Raw genomic sequence first — 17,108 nt, 5'->3', positions numbered from 1 at the left:
AATCTTAATTTTAGTTATTATACTTTTAATTGGTATTATATATTTTTAGTTTAACAAAACAAACTTAAACTAAACAATTGTTATAAACACAGAGAATTAGCTAATTAAACAAGGAATGCCACGACTTTTCAATTCTGTAGGCAGAAGATTATATATTCTCGCTGATTATAAGTACAGGCAGATTTACCTTGACTGTTTTTCTGTTCTCTAGCTAGTAGATTGCCATACACGGTAAGAGTCGCCAGCTCCCTACTTGTAATTAATTAAATAAGATTAGGAAAGTTAAAATAAGAAAAAGGAAGGGAAGAAGATGAAAATCATAGGACTAATTGAGTTGATTTCTAATTAAATTAATTAATTTTACAAAGACAACATTTCTCTAACGTGGAACGGTAAACCATAAATTAAATATGGACAAGGATTTGACCTCTAAAACTTCCAATTAATCATGCACCTGCACTCCTGCTTCATTCATATTACCTTGAGGATTTTTGGTCCCCCACTATAACATCATGATAATGTTTAAAGTCAGATTTCTTTTTTTCTTTTCTTTTTTTCTTGTAAGAAGAGTCCAATTATTTGTTACATATATATATATATATATATATATATATATATATATATATATATTATTAGGTTAGTTATTTACTCCTGTTACAAGCCATTGACTGTGCAGACAAAAGGATTACCAACCGTTAACTACCAAAGGCAAGGAGTTACTCTACCTAATTAACCCATGTATGCATGCCTGCCCGATAGCTAGCAAGCTAGCTTTTGTAGCATTTTAAGATCATACACTCATGGGATGAATATAGAAAAATTAATTAATACTTAACATAAAAAAACAATCCCATCTCCTTGCATGCTTATTCGTTGATTACTTTAAAGATTTGTTTGTATATATATATATATATATAAAAGAATCATCTTCATTTAGAAATGTAAATTATAAAATAAGATTAAAGAATAATTTTATATTATTTTTTAACAATTTTATATAATACAAGAAATATTGTATACCTGGTGAGAGATTTTCAAATGGGAAAGATCTCTGCTGATCGTTGTTCAATCTCAATATTTTAAATTGTACCGTTAATAACAATGATGATAGCTGCTGTCTATAATTTATAAATATTCGAATTGACCATTTACTTAACACATCCTCGTTTTCAACAACTAAGTTATGTAAGATGTTTCCTAGAAGCTTGTTTTTCCCCTTTTCTTTTCCTACGTGTGTGGATATCGAAAGAAAACCATGACCCAGGTTTTTTTTTTTTTTCAAGTGTTTACTTCCTTTTCAATTATTTTCGTCTGGCAGTCATTAATTGTTTTTCCTAAACCTTGCTTGTCTTTGAGGACAATGATGCAATAGAGATTGACAAATTGTCTGCACGTCAGTTTCTCATCATTGTTATTGCCAAAGTCTTTGCGATGATCGGTATAAAGAAATATTTAAAAGAAGTTCATCTTAATTTTTTTTTTTTTCCAAACTGTTAACAGAAGAGGTGGAAGAAGAAATATGTCGATCTTCTAAACAAGTAAAAACCAAGCAATCGTCCTAGGATTTCCCGCATGTTTATCATTTATTTTAATCCAATTAAGGATAGTACTGATCTAAATTAATTATAGGAGGGCATATTTCAAAGCTCACCTGCGCTTTCGAGTCCCGTTTTAATTGATAGACATAGCTAGCTATATTTTTTTGAGGTGTGAATAGAATGAAGGTGAGGGAAGAAAAAAAAAACCTAAGATTGCAAAGTTGAGGTGTAATATACAATAAAAAAAATTAAACTAAAGATTAAGCTAAATTGGATTAGACTACAAGATTATAGATTTGAGTTTTAGAAAACAATACAATTTACATGAACAAATAAATTTCAAAAATTGACTTGATTCAAATGATGAGTTATTAAAAGCCTATTTAATTTTATGATAATAGTTATTTTTAAAAATATTTTTTTATTTAAAAATATATTAAAATAATATTTTTTATTTATTTTTTAAAATTTATTTTAATATTAGCTAGTCAAAGATTATAGATTTGAGTTTTAGAAAACAATACAATTTACATGAACATATAAATTTCAAAATTTGTCATGATTCAAATGGTGAGTTATTAAAAGCCTATGATCTAAAAAACTTTTAAAAAAAAAAACATTTTTCAACCGCCAAAAGAGACCACGAATGAAGTATTGCAGCAGCCAAGAGTACCATGGAACCGTGCATATTGCAAATGGGAGGGACTATAAATATATAATTACAGGATATATGCACTTTAAGAAAAGTTCCATACTCTTATTAATTGCAGGATTAAACATGCTGGCATATATGCACCTTTTAAAAATAATAATAATAATAAAACTTACATAGCAAAAAAATAAGCTTTTAGATAAATAAGTTTAAAACTAATCCTATTATGGGGTAAAATCTTGAAAAAGAAGTAGCAAGTATATATATATATATATATATATATATATATATATATATATATATATGAGAGCCTTGAGTGTTGATATAATTAGACATGTCAGCGGAGTAAATTATTATATATATGATGCTGCTACTGTGTTCATACCCTTCCAGAAAATTAAAGCTCACTCTTGTGTTTACGTATTGGAATTAAGAAATATGTAGCAAATCGAATAAATGTATTAATTTCCTTCAACATGATTTGAATTGATCCCTGATGGGATTTCTCAATGCGCTATATGTTGACCAAAATACCTAATGTCGGCCGAGTGCTCCGAGTGAAGGCAACGTACGTGTCTACGTGAGGTTTGGTGCTCATTGGGTTAGCAACGAAGCTTTACAGAAACTGAGAAAACTTCTGGCTGTACATTAATATCAATTCTTTTTCTTTTTACTGCATTATTAATCCTTTTGAAATTACTGCAAAACAATATTAAATATTTCCAAAGTAAATTATTTAGTTAGTTATATACCTAATTATGGCTGATGTCTCCCTTTTTTTCATCAATTTGTTTTTATTTTAGCAGATAAAATTAATATATAGGGCTATTTTAAACATAAGTAGTGGATATCTTGAATTTGAATCGGAACTGAAACTTTCAGGTAAAAGTGAAGGGGGATGGTTGGCGTCGCGTGAGTAAAGACGTGACACCTTCGGCTGGGCAAATTAATGAATGTCGGCTGATCAACACCATGCAATTTTATTCTTCTTCTTTTTATTTGGGTGAAATGATCAACCTTGCGTTGGCAGCATTACAAGGGCAGTTGGAGACTAATTATATTTTGATAATTCGAGACAGGGGACCTAAAGCTTCAAAGGATGTAAGAACTGCCAAATATGCTGACCAACAAGATGATGCATCAAGAATATTATAAGCAAATAATTAAATACCTCAAGAATCCTAGTTAGTAGCTTTAGTGGAATATTAACTAGTTAATTTGATGCCCGCAGCCACCCAATAAACATGCATTTACTACATGAGTAAAACAATGATTTGGATATATATATATATATATACACACACACACATGTATCAATTTTTAGAAGATTGTGTCAAATTAACAAAGTAATAATTATATTTCAAAAACTGCATGTGTAAAGAATAGCAAATAAAAAATAATTGCTTAATACTTTTTTAATATTCATCAAATTTTATTCAAATTATCAAAATCAGTTTTATATATTATTATTCATAATCCAATTATTTATATTACTACCAAAAAAAAACTCTAATCTTATTTTAATCATTTGATTTTATAAGAAACTTTTAATTTAGAATATTTAAAGATAAATGAATGAATGATTGAAAGAAAAAAAACTATTTGAATCAGTACGTAGGAAGTTTTGTTTGGATGAGAATTTCTAGATTCATCAACTCAATAAGATCGATTTTTTTTTCTTTTGGTTTGAAGATATATTTTCTGAGTTTATTATTATATAGCTGTTAACTTCAACAAAGAGTCAACATGTTAGGTAAAGGTTTTGCTAAAATAAAGGTAAAATGCATTGTAAGAAAACTGAAGCATTTTCCACAAAATTAAATTTTCCTTGTGCATAGACATTTTAATTATTCCAAGAAGAAATCTCCTAAAATCAATGCTGGAGTATACCCAAAAGTACATCAACATTTCCTGGAAAAATCTTGTGCTCGAGGACTTGCTTTGCCATTTTACGGACAGTCCAAATTATATATATATATATATATATATATATATAAAGAAAAAGCAAAGAAACCAACATGTTTATTTCTCGTTTATATATGATCATGTCCTTCCAAATTTGCGTCTTGCCTTAAATTACATAAGATTAAGAGATGTTCTTTTTAATTAATGGAAGTTAAAAGCTGCTAATGAACATCCGCTTGAAATCTAATCGCGTTAGGTTTGAATATCAAAAATTTAATTAGAACTATCGGATAATGGGTCATATATAATTAATTAATAATAATTTTAGATCTATTTAAGATCATATATATATATATATATATATATATATAAATAATAACATCATACTCATTATTTTTTCTATTTAATTTTATATATATATAGTTCAACAAGCATCCCGTTGTAAGAAAAAAAATCAAGAGGCCATTAATGGGCTCCTAAATCTAATTATTTCCATGCTTTTATCTCCAAACACTCAAAAGTCATCCCACAAGCATTAATATAACCCATTTTTAACTTTAAAGCACATCTTAATTATCTTAAAAATAAAAAAAAAATCAAATCAAATTCAAATACTCTATTATGTTTTTCAAATTTCAATTTCTTCGTCAACCCAAATGCAAAGGCATCAAGAACAATGATTTTTATAGCTAAAAAAAAGTTAAACTAAAGCTTTCTCTCTCTTCAATCGTCTTGTCTCTCTAGCATTAGGGACTTAACTGATCACCTAATTATCATAAAAGGATCAATATAAATTGAGGAGAAATTTTATGGGTCCACTTTCTGAAAATTCATATTAATACTTTCACATGACATTTGCAGTACCTAATCTTTGATGGTTTGATTACCTTTATAGTTGCTTATCGATCGGTTTCTCCTTGTTGAATAATACCTAGATGTTCATTATGAGATCGCCCCCCCCCCCCCCCCTATTTTCCTTGATTTTATAAGAATTAATATCGTACTAATAAAAGAATGAAAATGACCTTTATCGTTTCAAGTACGTCTCTCATGCATCTATATAAGCACCGATATGTCTCATAAAAACACAAGTCATAGCACCTTAAGCTTGTCTGCTATATATTTCAGACATCTCAATCCACAACTTCTCCAATTAATCTTGTTTTGGTTTATTTCTATTAAACTTGTCTTGACAGAATGGTTAGATCTCCATGCAGCCACGCCAGTGCCTTGAAGAAAGGGCCATGGACGCCGGACGAGGATGAGAAGCTAATTGATTATATTAAGAGAAATGGTCATGAAAATTGGAAAGCACTCCCTATGCTTGCAGGGTTGAATAGATGTGGGAAGAGCTGCCGATTGAGGTGGACAAATTATCTGAGGCCTGATATCAAGAGAGGGAAATTTTCTGAGGAAGAAGAACGAGTCATCGTCAACCTTCATTCTGCTCTTGGAAACAAGTATGCAGTTCTTCTTTTTCCTTTTCAGCTAGCAAACGTATTTGTGCTATCATTATTTTTCCTTAATTCCATTTACTTGAACTTGCAGGTGGTCAAGGATTGCTAACCATCTTCCCGGACGGACTGACAATGAAATAAAAAACTTTTGGAATACTCACATAAGAAAGAAGCTTCTTCAAATGGGGATTGACCCCAATACTCACAAGCCAAGGACTGATCCAAGTCATTTTTTGAATCTCTCTCAGTTGCTTGGTGCAGCACAATTTGGTAACATTGCAAGTCCTTGGAACAATTTTCTAAAGTTACAGGCAGAAGCCACTCAATTAGCCAATATCCAGTTGTTGCGGAATCTGTTACAGATGATGAATACAACCACGCTAACAACTATTGAGAGCAACAGTCTGTTAGGATCCCAAAATCCTCACCAGTTTAGAGGACTAGTCAATGGGACAACCATCTCCAATACCAATGAACCTACCCCAATATCTCAGGATCTTGTTAACCCACCTGTAACTCCTCAAGTTCACAATGACTTCCAAGCTATCTCAAATTTGTGGGCAAGCTGTGAAGGTGGATTCGGCCCTGAAGGCCTTAACATCAACGGTGACACCTTGAGTAGTTCCTATGGTATTCAAACAGAACAAAATCCACTTCCTGCATTGGTTTCAGCCTCAACTTCCCCTGTTACTTCCATCGATTACCAAACAGAACGCAAGGGTGACCCATCAAACTACTCCACTGGCACGCCTACCTCCACTATCTTTGAGGCCTGGGAGAAGCTGATCGATGATGACAACTATAGCTCCTACTGGAATGATATTCTGGAGTAGGTACTTAGTTTTTCGTTGCATTTATTCATTTCGATATCATTCCTTCTTCTTACTACCATCAGGTTTCCATTGCATTTAAATTTTTCAAAGTTACATCCTTCATTGGCTTTTTATGTTCATCATCTCTATTTGCAAGAAACTTAACATCTTTTTTCTGTTGTTTGCAGTTTGGCATCATCATGATCACATAACTCCTAGTGAAACACTCTTTCAACAAGCATCGATACATGCTAGCTATTGGTGCAGCAAACACAATTCGTTCATTTAAAATCTTATGGAACACGATCATTTTTCTTGTTTTACGTGTAGAGTCCGTTCGGGAAAGATTGAACTATACTTTTCTACAAATTGGATACAACCATATTTTTCCAAATATTTGAAACTGCCTATTTTTACCTGTAGCTGCAAGGTCCTTTTAGAGCAATATTTTTTCTTGAAAGAATCTAAAGCATGAATATAATGTTTTCATCATAATTCTGCTGTAGCGAATTCTTGTACTAACAGGTTTCTGAACATTAAATGACTGATGTCCCTCAGAAAGATTGATGAAACTAACTGATATTTTTCTTTTTACATCTGTGGGACAAACATCAACGTTATTCTTAAAACCCTAAAAATGGGTCCAAGTGAGATAAGTTTTTGACCTACGCATATATAATTTGCATGGCATGTCAAAGTCGATAATGTCACTCCCATTTCAAAATTATTTGAGGACATTAATGTTGTTTCTTGTGGTCTTCCTGTGTAAAATCAAAAGATTAATTAAATAAGAAAAATCATCATCCTTGCTAATATAAAAGATCTACAACTGGATGGTAGTGTATGCATCGTCTCTAAAAGTCAGGTTTTCGTTGCCTTGTTACTTTTTAGGTGAGATTATTTACGTCCAATACAAGTAATTGACTGTAGCAAAATACCATTACCAACCTAACCGCCCAAAGTTGAGTTCCAATTTGCTTGAGCAGAAGATGAAGCCTGGAGATAATGAATTAGGTAAACATAGAAATTCGCATTACATAATTGTCACGAAAAAGTTCTAGAATTACTACAATTTGATTTATCAATTGCATTAACATCTTTGTCAAATAGAACCACAATTTATGAAAAGATTACCAAGAAGAAAAAGTCCAAAAATTAATGAAAACAAAACTCAAATCAACCCAAAAAAAGCATGAAGATCAATTAAAAAAAATCAACTACTGAAAGATAAAATTAAAAATAAATTAATTTTATATAAATACCTAAAAAAAGGTCAAGGTCTACCCATAACATGTGTCAGCTACTTTTTATTTTTAATAATATTTTATATTTTCTAAGAGATCAAATGTTCTTTAGTCCTCATGATAATAACAAAAAAGACAATCATTAAAAGATGAAAAAGCCCTTGTAACGAAGCTTTAATTTTTTTATACCAAGGGCAATTAGGTAATTTTATTGTTTTTTAAGAAATGAAATTTCATTAACAGTCCCTGTGCTAACCTGATTATTATAAATAAATAAATAAAAACAAGCATTTCAAAAATACCAAAACACTTATGACCATTAAAGAATAAGACTTAAATTTTAGAAGTAATTTATTTAATTTATAGTGTATAAGAGATTTAAAGGATGAAAACACCTCTCAGTATTAGCTTTGAAAAATTTAATTCTAAAATTTTAATTTTAAATATAATAAAGTCATTTTAGTATACATAACAAACGTGAGAAGATTAACATACCCTCATTGATGTGGTAATGATTAATGAACCCTTGTAAAAAGATCAAAATACTCTTAATAACAAGTTATTTGGTTTGTTTTTAGAGGGGCAAAATGGGAAAATATTGTGGATATGCATAGTGTTTTTCTCACGCCTTTTAGATTTATTGGCTAGATCATTTACCAACGCTATGTTGTATGTCGAATCAATTTTAAAAAAAATTACAAAAAATATCTAGGCATTGCTAACGTGTTTTCAAGAAGAAAAAATTTAAACCGTGTAGAGATTGATTCAATGTAATACAATCAACTTGGCAAGTACAATGGCAACTTGGATAACAAAAAATATATATAGTTTGACAAAAATAAGTTTCAATACGAAATGTTTAAAAAAAAATTAAGACAACAACATACTGGATCGACCCAAGTTAACCTAGATTAACATGAAAAGTTTGTGACCCGATTCATGAGACCATGATAACTTCATGAAAATTAAATAAAAAAACATATTGAAGTCTAATTTTTAATCAATTCAATGCTGAAAATATATATATATTAAAGGACAAAAAAAACCCAAGTCAACCTAGGATAACCTACCAAACCTAAATCATTAGACTGAGATAAGCCGATAGAAAACAAATCAAAATAAATTATGAAGTTTAAATTTCAACCAATCTAAAATTGAACGATGAAATTGAAAAAAAATCAATTAAAAAAAAAGACAAAAAGGCAAACAAGACAAATTATGAATTTTAATTTTCAATCAATCCAAATGGTGAATGATAAAATTGAAAAAAAAATCAATTAAAAAAAAGAACAAAAAAAACTTGAGTTAATCGAGTTAATCAATAAAACTCATGAATTGGGTTATGGAACTAGGATAACCTCATATAAAGTAAATTAAAATAAATTATGAAACTCAATCTTCAATGAATCTAATATTAAAGGATAAAATTTTAAAAAATAACAGATATTGTTCCAATGAATTGTACTTTTAAGGAGAGGAATAGTAATTTCCCCTCCTCGATTAATTCTAGTTAATATTTGACTCTTTTAGCTCCTAGGTAGTTTTTGGTTATTGTTCTAAGACAGAAGAGACATTGACAACGAAGGTTAGAGGAAATAAGATAGAAAAAGAGACGGGAACAAAATTGTGTTTGGTAATAATGTATAAGATAAATTGATTGTCTTTATATCTTGTTTAATTATGGTGGACAAAACAGAAAAAATAAATTTATTTTATCCTTAATAAATATTATAATAACTCTAGTTATAAAACCAAGACTAACCTAGCGAGTTGACCCTGAACTAGGCTGATTCAAGACCTAGATTGGTCTAAGTTTAATAAAAAATAAAGAAAGAATTGACTCGACTTGACCCGGTCAAAAAATCAGCTTGACCCGATATAAAACATTTGGTCAACCGAGTTGACCCCTTGACCCATGACTTGAACCTTATCTCAGGTCAACTTTTTAGTCAGGTTTTAAAATTATAATAATAATCATCTTTATCTATACATTGACTCGAGTCAACACAAGATGACCCTCTCGGCCCGTGATCTAGGCCTTGCCTTTGTTGAACCTCAAGTCGGGTTTTAAAATTATGATAATAACTCTATCCTTATATTAACTTAGGTTGACCCTCCCGATTTATATCCCCGGACTTGCACCTGATTGGCCCCTTAATCAAGATTTCAAACTATGATAATAATCATTTTTATTTTTATATTGACCTGAGTCAACCTGAATTAACCCTCCAAACATGTGACTTGGCCTTGTCCCAGGTTAACTCCTGATTTGGGTTTTAAAAATATGATAATAATCGTTTTTATTCTTACATTGACTCAAGTCAACCCAACTTATGACCCAGGATTTATCTCAGATCAACCCCCGAGTTGGGTTTTAAAACTATGATAATAACTATTTTTATCATTATATGTTTTAGTTTAACAATTTTAGAATTGATAGTTTTTTATAAGGATATTTTAGAAATAAAAAATAATAAATATTGTTTCTAGAGACATGTCCTATTTGTAACTCCTGTTATGAAAATACAAAAATTCACTCCAAAATTATTTCAGAGATGATTTATTTTTATGTCTCTGTTTTTTCAACTAAATATATTCATATCTCCATTATCTTTGTTCCTTCTATCTCAAGTCAGTAACCAAATATTATCATATTGTTTCTAACAAGTGTTTTAACTTTCATCAATCTAAGCCCACCTTAGATAGTTCATAAAAAATTATGTTGCTTATCTATAACACATATTTAAGCCTAATTAACCAATTTGCAATGCCAAATACTATTGGGCCATAAGAAAAAAGCTAAAATAAAAGGGGAAAAACACTATGGTTATAGACTCAATTTACTATTCACTACTACAAAATAATTATATATATTTTTACCCTTCCTAAAAAATCAATGAATTTTTCTTTAATGGTAATTTGATCCTTTTTTTTCACAGTTAAATTATTGAATTACTCTTAGAAAGAAAAATAAGTTGTCAAACAAGGTTTTTTTTACCCTTTTCCTTTTACTTGACTAGTGAAAAGATTGTGCCCTTTAAAAGCAATAATGGATAAATTATTGCTAGCAAGTTATTTTGCCTTTTCACTTTATTTTTTTTGTTTTATTTATGATGACTTAGGGGCAGTTTAGTCTTTTACTAAATATAAAATGTTAAAACAGAAAAGTTGTTAGTGTGTGCATGTTAGACGGTCTTCCACCTTCAGACAACGTGTGCGGATAATTCCAAATGTTTTTTCTCTCTCTCTCCACCTCAGTTTTCGCACGTGACACCTTTAAAATTTCAAACCTGCCCTTCAATTTATTTTTCATTCAGATTTGATCCATTTTCTTTTCATTACTATTTTCTTATTTGGAATTATTTATAGATTTGGAATTGTTTTTCAATTTCATCGTCCTTTATTTTTTTATGTCATATTCAGTCCTTATCTTTTGATATTTATTTATTTTGTTTTAGATAATGTTTTGAATTGATTTTATTTTCACGATTTCAACCTCCAATTTTTTTCCTATATGATTTGATCTTTATTTTTTTTCCAATTATTTATTTATTTGGAATTGTTTTTCTTAGGCAAGTTATTTTAATTTAATTTTGTAATGATTTCAGCCCTAACATTAAATTTATTTGGAATTGAGATTCTTGATTAAAATCGGTTCTGGGATTTCATGAGTTGTGAGTTTAGAGGATTGATCCAAGTTTAGAAGATTTACATGAGTTTGTTTGGTTTTTTGTATTTTTTTTAAGCTAATGTTTTTTGGTTTCATCTTTTTAATATTTATTTATTTTTCAATTCCATTCTTCTTTAATTTTTTTTCTGTCATATTTGCTTCTTATTTTTTTAATTGTTATTTATTTTATTTTATATAATTTTTAGAATTTAACATTTCTTACAGTTTCATTCTTCTTTAATTTTTTAAATTATGAACAAAAAAATCTAACCGATGTCCCTTCACAGCTATAAAAGGTATAATTAACAGAAAATTGATGTAGATTTTAAACGAAGGGACCTCTACTGCCTAACGAACCAAATTATAGATATTCAATCTGCGAAATTGAAATCATAAGAATATCTTTGTCAAATTAAAATGGATACCATAAAAACTTATGGTATCATTAAATCAGAACTATATATTAGAGTTTAGACTTCCATCTTTTATCAGAAGGAAATTAAAAACAAAATTGAAAAACCACGTCTTGATGAAAAAATGATGAAAAAAATAATAAAGATGATTGTAGTGGAATGAATGATAATAGTAATAATAGTTTATAAAATAACAATACATAATAATATATTTTTAAAATATTAATGCCACTATCATATCATGAGGCGGCAATTAAAAAAAAGAGTGGTGGTAAAATAATAATAATAAGTATAATTTTTTTTCAAGGACGCCCACCTCCTCGCTCCTTCTATCGTGGAATAGAACTATTTTTAATTTCAATAATCAGTGTCATTATCATTCATTGTTATCAGACAGATTTCTCTGTCGAGAGGCGGAGCAAAGCTAAACTTCCAGTAAAGATGTGAACAAGCAAAGGACCTGGCGAGACCATAAACAACACACTTAGCTGTACATATTACAAAATAATGATAATAAAAAAAGATTTTTCACCTTTCTTTCACTGTATATCCACGTCTCACATTTGTATTGTAGATGGCTAATCCATAGTATCATTTTTAATTGTTCACTAAATGTGGAAAAGTTCAATTTAGTCCAATAAGTTTTCAATTTTTATATTTAATTTCTGTAGCTTTCAGTTTTCACATTCCAATCAAAACACACTTTATTTTTTTTATTTTTTTTACGTTTCAGATCTTAGATAAGAGAAAAACTCATCGGAAAAAAAAATCTTATCATTTAAGCATTTCAAGTAAATTAGATTTGAGCATGTAAAGCTTGTTTAGATTTAATTAAGATTGCATTTTTTGGAGAGGATATCTTGGGGTTGGAAATAAAATTAATGAGGTTACTGTAAAGTTTTTTTGTGTGTGTTTTTATGTGAAAAATATATTGGGATTTGAGTTTTGGAGTTCGAATTACTAGGACAGCAACTTCCAGTGGCTGTACTTTATTGTATTGGATGACATGCTGATTGTTTAGACAGGCAGCGTGTCTCGGCTAGCTCTATTTTTAGACAAGCACTTTGGAGATCTACCTCATATGAACTGATAAAATCATCAAGGAAATAGAAATGCTAAATGCGGTGGACCTGCTAGAATTGATTCAAGAACGTATGGCAACCATCTATCTTGCACTGCTCAAGCTCCTACAGTGAAGAGCTGGTTTTGTGCCCTAACTAAAAGCAGCTGTATTAAATTGCTTCTTGGTAATACTAGAGCCCGCCAGCTGCAATTAGTGCAATATACATGCCAATCACAATAATTAAAGAGGTAATGGTAGACAGCAGAGTCGGTAGCTGAAAACATATTATGACAGAACCACAATAAACACCATTATACTAGCTGAGCTTTACCCATCTAAATTTTGACTCTTCATTTCTGATCATTAAGCTAGCTTGAAATCAAGTACACATGGACGAGCCTAATACATAAAGTTCAAGAACAATACCAACTGAAAGCTGTTGAGATGAACCCCATTTGGACCATGAACCATAATCAGCAATTTCTTGACATCACTTAGATATCACTGGCCACGACAGCAATTCTAATAGAATTGCAAAAACAGCTTACTGTTTTTCTTGATGTCAACATCTCCTTTCAACAGCTTCAAACAATCAGTGCTGGCTATAATAAGTACACAACCGTGACCGTGACAATTTATGTAGTAGTATCTTTAAAATCTCATCTAATTTCAGGACCAATCTTCATTTTTACATCTTTACTGCCAACATCTCCCTACCATATACATCCAATGGAGGGAAGAAAACATGGGGAATTAACAGCATACATTATCAAGAACCACGTGCAAGCTACCTTTCCTAACAGCAACTTAAAGTGCTACGAAACAACTGCATTCATGTTTCTATGTAGAGGGTATAACTCCACTTCCAAACAGTGGACAAGCATCACCACATCCTTATGACAGTGGGAAATTTAAACTATATTTCCAGAGTTAAGACAGCTAATCATAACACAGCCACTGTGTGCATCAATAGTAAGTTGATGTTATGACACTACCATTGGCACTCCCAAATTAGACTGATTCCAAATTTTGGGATCAGACACTACTCCCAACATAGTACGAGATTTTAGACTGGTGATTTGTTATAAGTTGGAGACTTTATCTTACAACAGATGTTATGACATAAAAGAACTACCCTTAATACACCCCCTAAAATGACAAGTTAAAGATCAGTAGACAACAAACCCTTCTTAAATATAGATAGATTTTAGAACAGAGATGCTAAGTCCATGCATCGTAGTAAAATAAACAGAACTCTTGGTCATATACCAGTCCAAACATTTATCTATTTTGTTTTAGCATTACCCATTATAACATGGGTCCAGAAAAATCTGTTTCTTTAGCAAACATTGCCAGAAAGAGGAAAAATTAGCTCCTATTAATTAAACAAAGTCCGAAGTGTTTGAAAAGCAGTGTGCATTTAACATTCTTTGGACAGAATATTCAAACCACAAGCAAAGAACATAACGTGTTTCATTCGCATAGGCAGATACTGCTCGAATCTAATATGAAACCAATTAGACTGATTCATAGTGACAGAATCAGACCAAAGCACAATGGCTTGGAATCCGACACATACACATTATTGGGCGATAACACCAGTAAAGTTCAGCTTGATCTTAAGTGTTAAATAAAACTAGTATAAACAGGTAAATTGCTTGAAAGTAGCATCTGAGAAAGTAAAAGAATAATCCTGTGCTAAATACTTAACATACCCTTAACATAACAAGCCAACCTTCTCTTCTATGTCAATACAGATTTTGTAATCAAACTCCCTTCAACATGTATAACAGAAACCAAAGCAATACTCATAACACCTATGCATCATACAAAACTGAAATAAAAGACTAAGTCCAATTTGATCACTAATACCGGGTCACGGATGGTCCAACGATAAAACTTTTAGTCATGTGCACCACTTGAAACTTCCTCCATTCTCGTTTAGCATATCCATTAACAAAAAAAGCTATAAACATGCAGTTCCTTTTCCAGACATTCATAGAAAAAGATAATGAGTGCTTTATTTGAATTCATAGCCTTAGTTTGCATTTCAATTCAGTGTGCTTATAATAGAATTTCTAAAGTCCATCAATAAAAACACCTGCCCAAACGCTCATGCAACTAAATAAAAATTCATGTGAGAGGGTTTCATGGCAATCAAATCCGAGAGTCAAGGATGTGCATTAGCACTTTACCAACTGCGTCTTTTCTCATAGAACCAGTGATTTGGAAACCGGTTTTTCTCAAACGTTGGGCATTATTTCATATTCATTCCTCTGCTACAAACATGCAATGGAAAAATTCTAAATAAATGCTAAAAGCATTCATTTCTCTAATCTGTTGAGGTATATTCTGTCAAATCTACCAAGTTAGTGACCTTCTAGATCTCCAGCAACAGTTTTTATTGTGCTGGAAAACTTCCATAAATTAAATAGTTCAAGCATGGAATAAAACATCCCTTCAATCAACCGAGACAAAAGGCATGGAAAGTAAGATTAAAATTTTCATTTAACTGACAAAAAAAAATAAGGAAATTTCATTCACCAAAAGTGCCAAATTGCGCTAAACAAAAACAACTTCTACAAAGGAAACACTTGGAACGCCTCAAAGTACAGTTTAAACTTTCCTAAAAACTTGAAGAAGAGTATTTGGAAATTACCTAACACCAGAGCAGTTGTTGACAGAATATACATGTTCAACTCCAAAACACCATGTAAATGTTGTCAAGAGGCTAAAACTACCAACAAAGACGCAACAAACCTATTTATTCCACCACTGTACCTCCTCTGCTCCTCCCTCCTACCTAACCCGATTCCCCACCCACCACTCAATGAACCCATTGAGCCACACCCACCGTTATCCCCTACTTTAGTTTTTTGCTTCCCGCATTTCAAACTTGAAGAACGGGTGATTTCTCTTTCTCTTCAGTCTTCCCCATCACTACAACAAGTCTTACTCACAATCTTGGTCAAGTCCACGTCACAATTACGCACCACCTGCAGCTTCTCAACCCCACCTTTCTCTTTCTCCTCACTCAAACTCTTCTTCCCCACCACATCACAAAAGAAATCAGTCAAAACAGTCTCGTAACCGGGCATTTTGGCATACCCAGGAAAGTAATTAATGTCAATCACAAGATATCTATTCCCAATTCTAGCATCCCTAATGACATCAAAATTAAACAAATTCAACTTCAATCCCCTCCTCAACCCTCTAGCAATATCCGTAATAAAACTCTGCGGTGGCAACTCAGTTTCCTCCAAATCCATCAACTTATAGTACTTATCATCATTTCTCTCGTCACTAGTCAAATTGGAGACCTGAGAAAACGGCAATGACCCTTCCAAACCCTTCAGTTTCTCTTCAGAAACATCTGGCAAAGACTTCCTTTTCACACACTTAACAAATTCCCCCACCACGTAAACTTTAAAGATAACGCCGCCGTGATTAACAAACTCTTGTAAGACAATTGGGGGTTTCAGTTTATTTAAACCCTCATGGTTAAAAACCAGAGCCATTTTATGAGATTTTGCGCTACCATCAGCAATCAATGGTTTCGCAATGACCGGATATTTTAGAAACTCCCAAGATTGGCGGTCGAAAAGCGTTTCCTTGTCGTAAATCACAATCTGTTTCGGAATGCCGAAAGTATCCGTTCCCGACTCGATCTTTAACTCCGAAACCGCTTGCAGCATCGAGATTCGGTTGTGGAGTCGTTGGATTGAGACGGGAGAGTCAATTATTGTGGAGTTAGGGTTTTGAATTTGGAACTCCTCGAGTTGTTTCCTCCAATCATCACCGTACATCTTGTGGAGAACGCAATCGAACGGTCCTTGATCGATTAATCTACGGTCTTGATCGATTCTCACCAGATCGATGCCTTTTGATTTGCAGAGAGAGAGTAGCGAGTCTTGGATGAAGCTTTGTTGTTTCTTGGGTAACAGCGCGTAGCCAACAACGCCTCTCATATCGTCCGCCATTGGAATTGATTGGCTTTCGGGAGGATGAAACTGAAAGATCTTGATTGCATTCAATTTGGAAACGTGATTTGTTTAAAGTTTGGGGGTTTAATTTTAAATTTTAGAGACTTTGTAACAAGAATGGAAGGGCGAGAGAGCGTGGAAGTGATGAGCGGGGTGGTATATACTATATTTATAGATATTGTACTAGGGTTAGTGTGGTTTGATAAAGTAATCAGAGTTAGTGAAAATCAGTGCACGTGGCATATTCTTTGACCCGCGCCGCAGGATAAAAGGGAACGCGTGTAGAAGAGGATTTATTAGGAAAGAAATGGACGGTTTCGATTGCGGTTTAAGGAAAGTAGTGAGTAAGTGAAGGTTGAATTTGATTTAAT

General features: G+C 31.8%; 2 protein-coding genes across 3 annotated transcripts; one reads left to right on the top strand and one right to left on the bottom strand.

Annotated features, from left to right (window-relative positions):
• The first annotated feature begins 5,201 nt into the window (after positions 1 to 5,201).
• LOC133700411 (transcription factor MYB39-like) lies at positions 5,202 to 6,859 on the top strand. 2 transcript variants are annotated; one of them, XM_062123928.1, is made up of 3 exons: positions 5,202 to 5,555; positions 5,644 to 6,381; positions 6,553 to 6,859. In XM_062123928.1, the coding sequence occupies exons 1-3, from the start codon at positions 5,293 to 5,295 to the stop codon at positions 6,566 to 6,568; spliced, it is 1,017 nt and encodes a 338-aa protein (XP_061979912.1). In that variant the 5' UTR covers positions 5,202 to 5,292; the 3' UTR covers positions 6,569 to 6,859. The 2 variants fall into 2 exon arrangements, with proteins under 2 accessions (XP_061979912.1, XP_061979914.1); XM_062123930.1 differs by having other exon boundaries at positions 5,644 to 6,385.
• Positions 6,860 to 15,267: 8,408 nt separating this feature from the next.
• On the bottom strand, positions 15,268 to 16,896 carry LOC133700820 (inositol-tetrakisphosphate 1-kinase 1-like). Its single transcript, XM_062124501.1, has one exon. It carries the CDS (start codon positions 16,732 to 16,734, stop codon positions 15,679 to 15,681), a length of 1,056 nt encoding a protein of 351 aa, XP_061980485.1. The 5' UTR covers positions 16,735 to 16,896; the 3' UTR covers positions 15,268 to 15,678.
• Positions 16,897 to 17,108: the final 212 nt, after the last annotated feature.

Source organism: Populus nigra, chromosome 8, assembly GCF_951802175.1.
Source record: "Populus nigra chromosome 8, ddPopNigr1.1, whole genome shotgun sequence".
NCBI lineage: Eukaryota > Viridiplantae > Streptophyta > Magnoliopsida > Malpighiales > Salicaceae > Populus > Populus nigra.
Note: the sequence above shows the minus strand (reverse complement) of the source record. Positions and strands in the feature narration are given on the sequence as shown.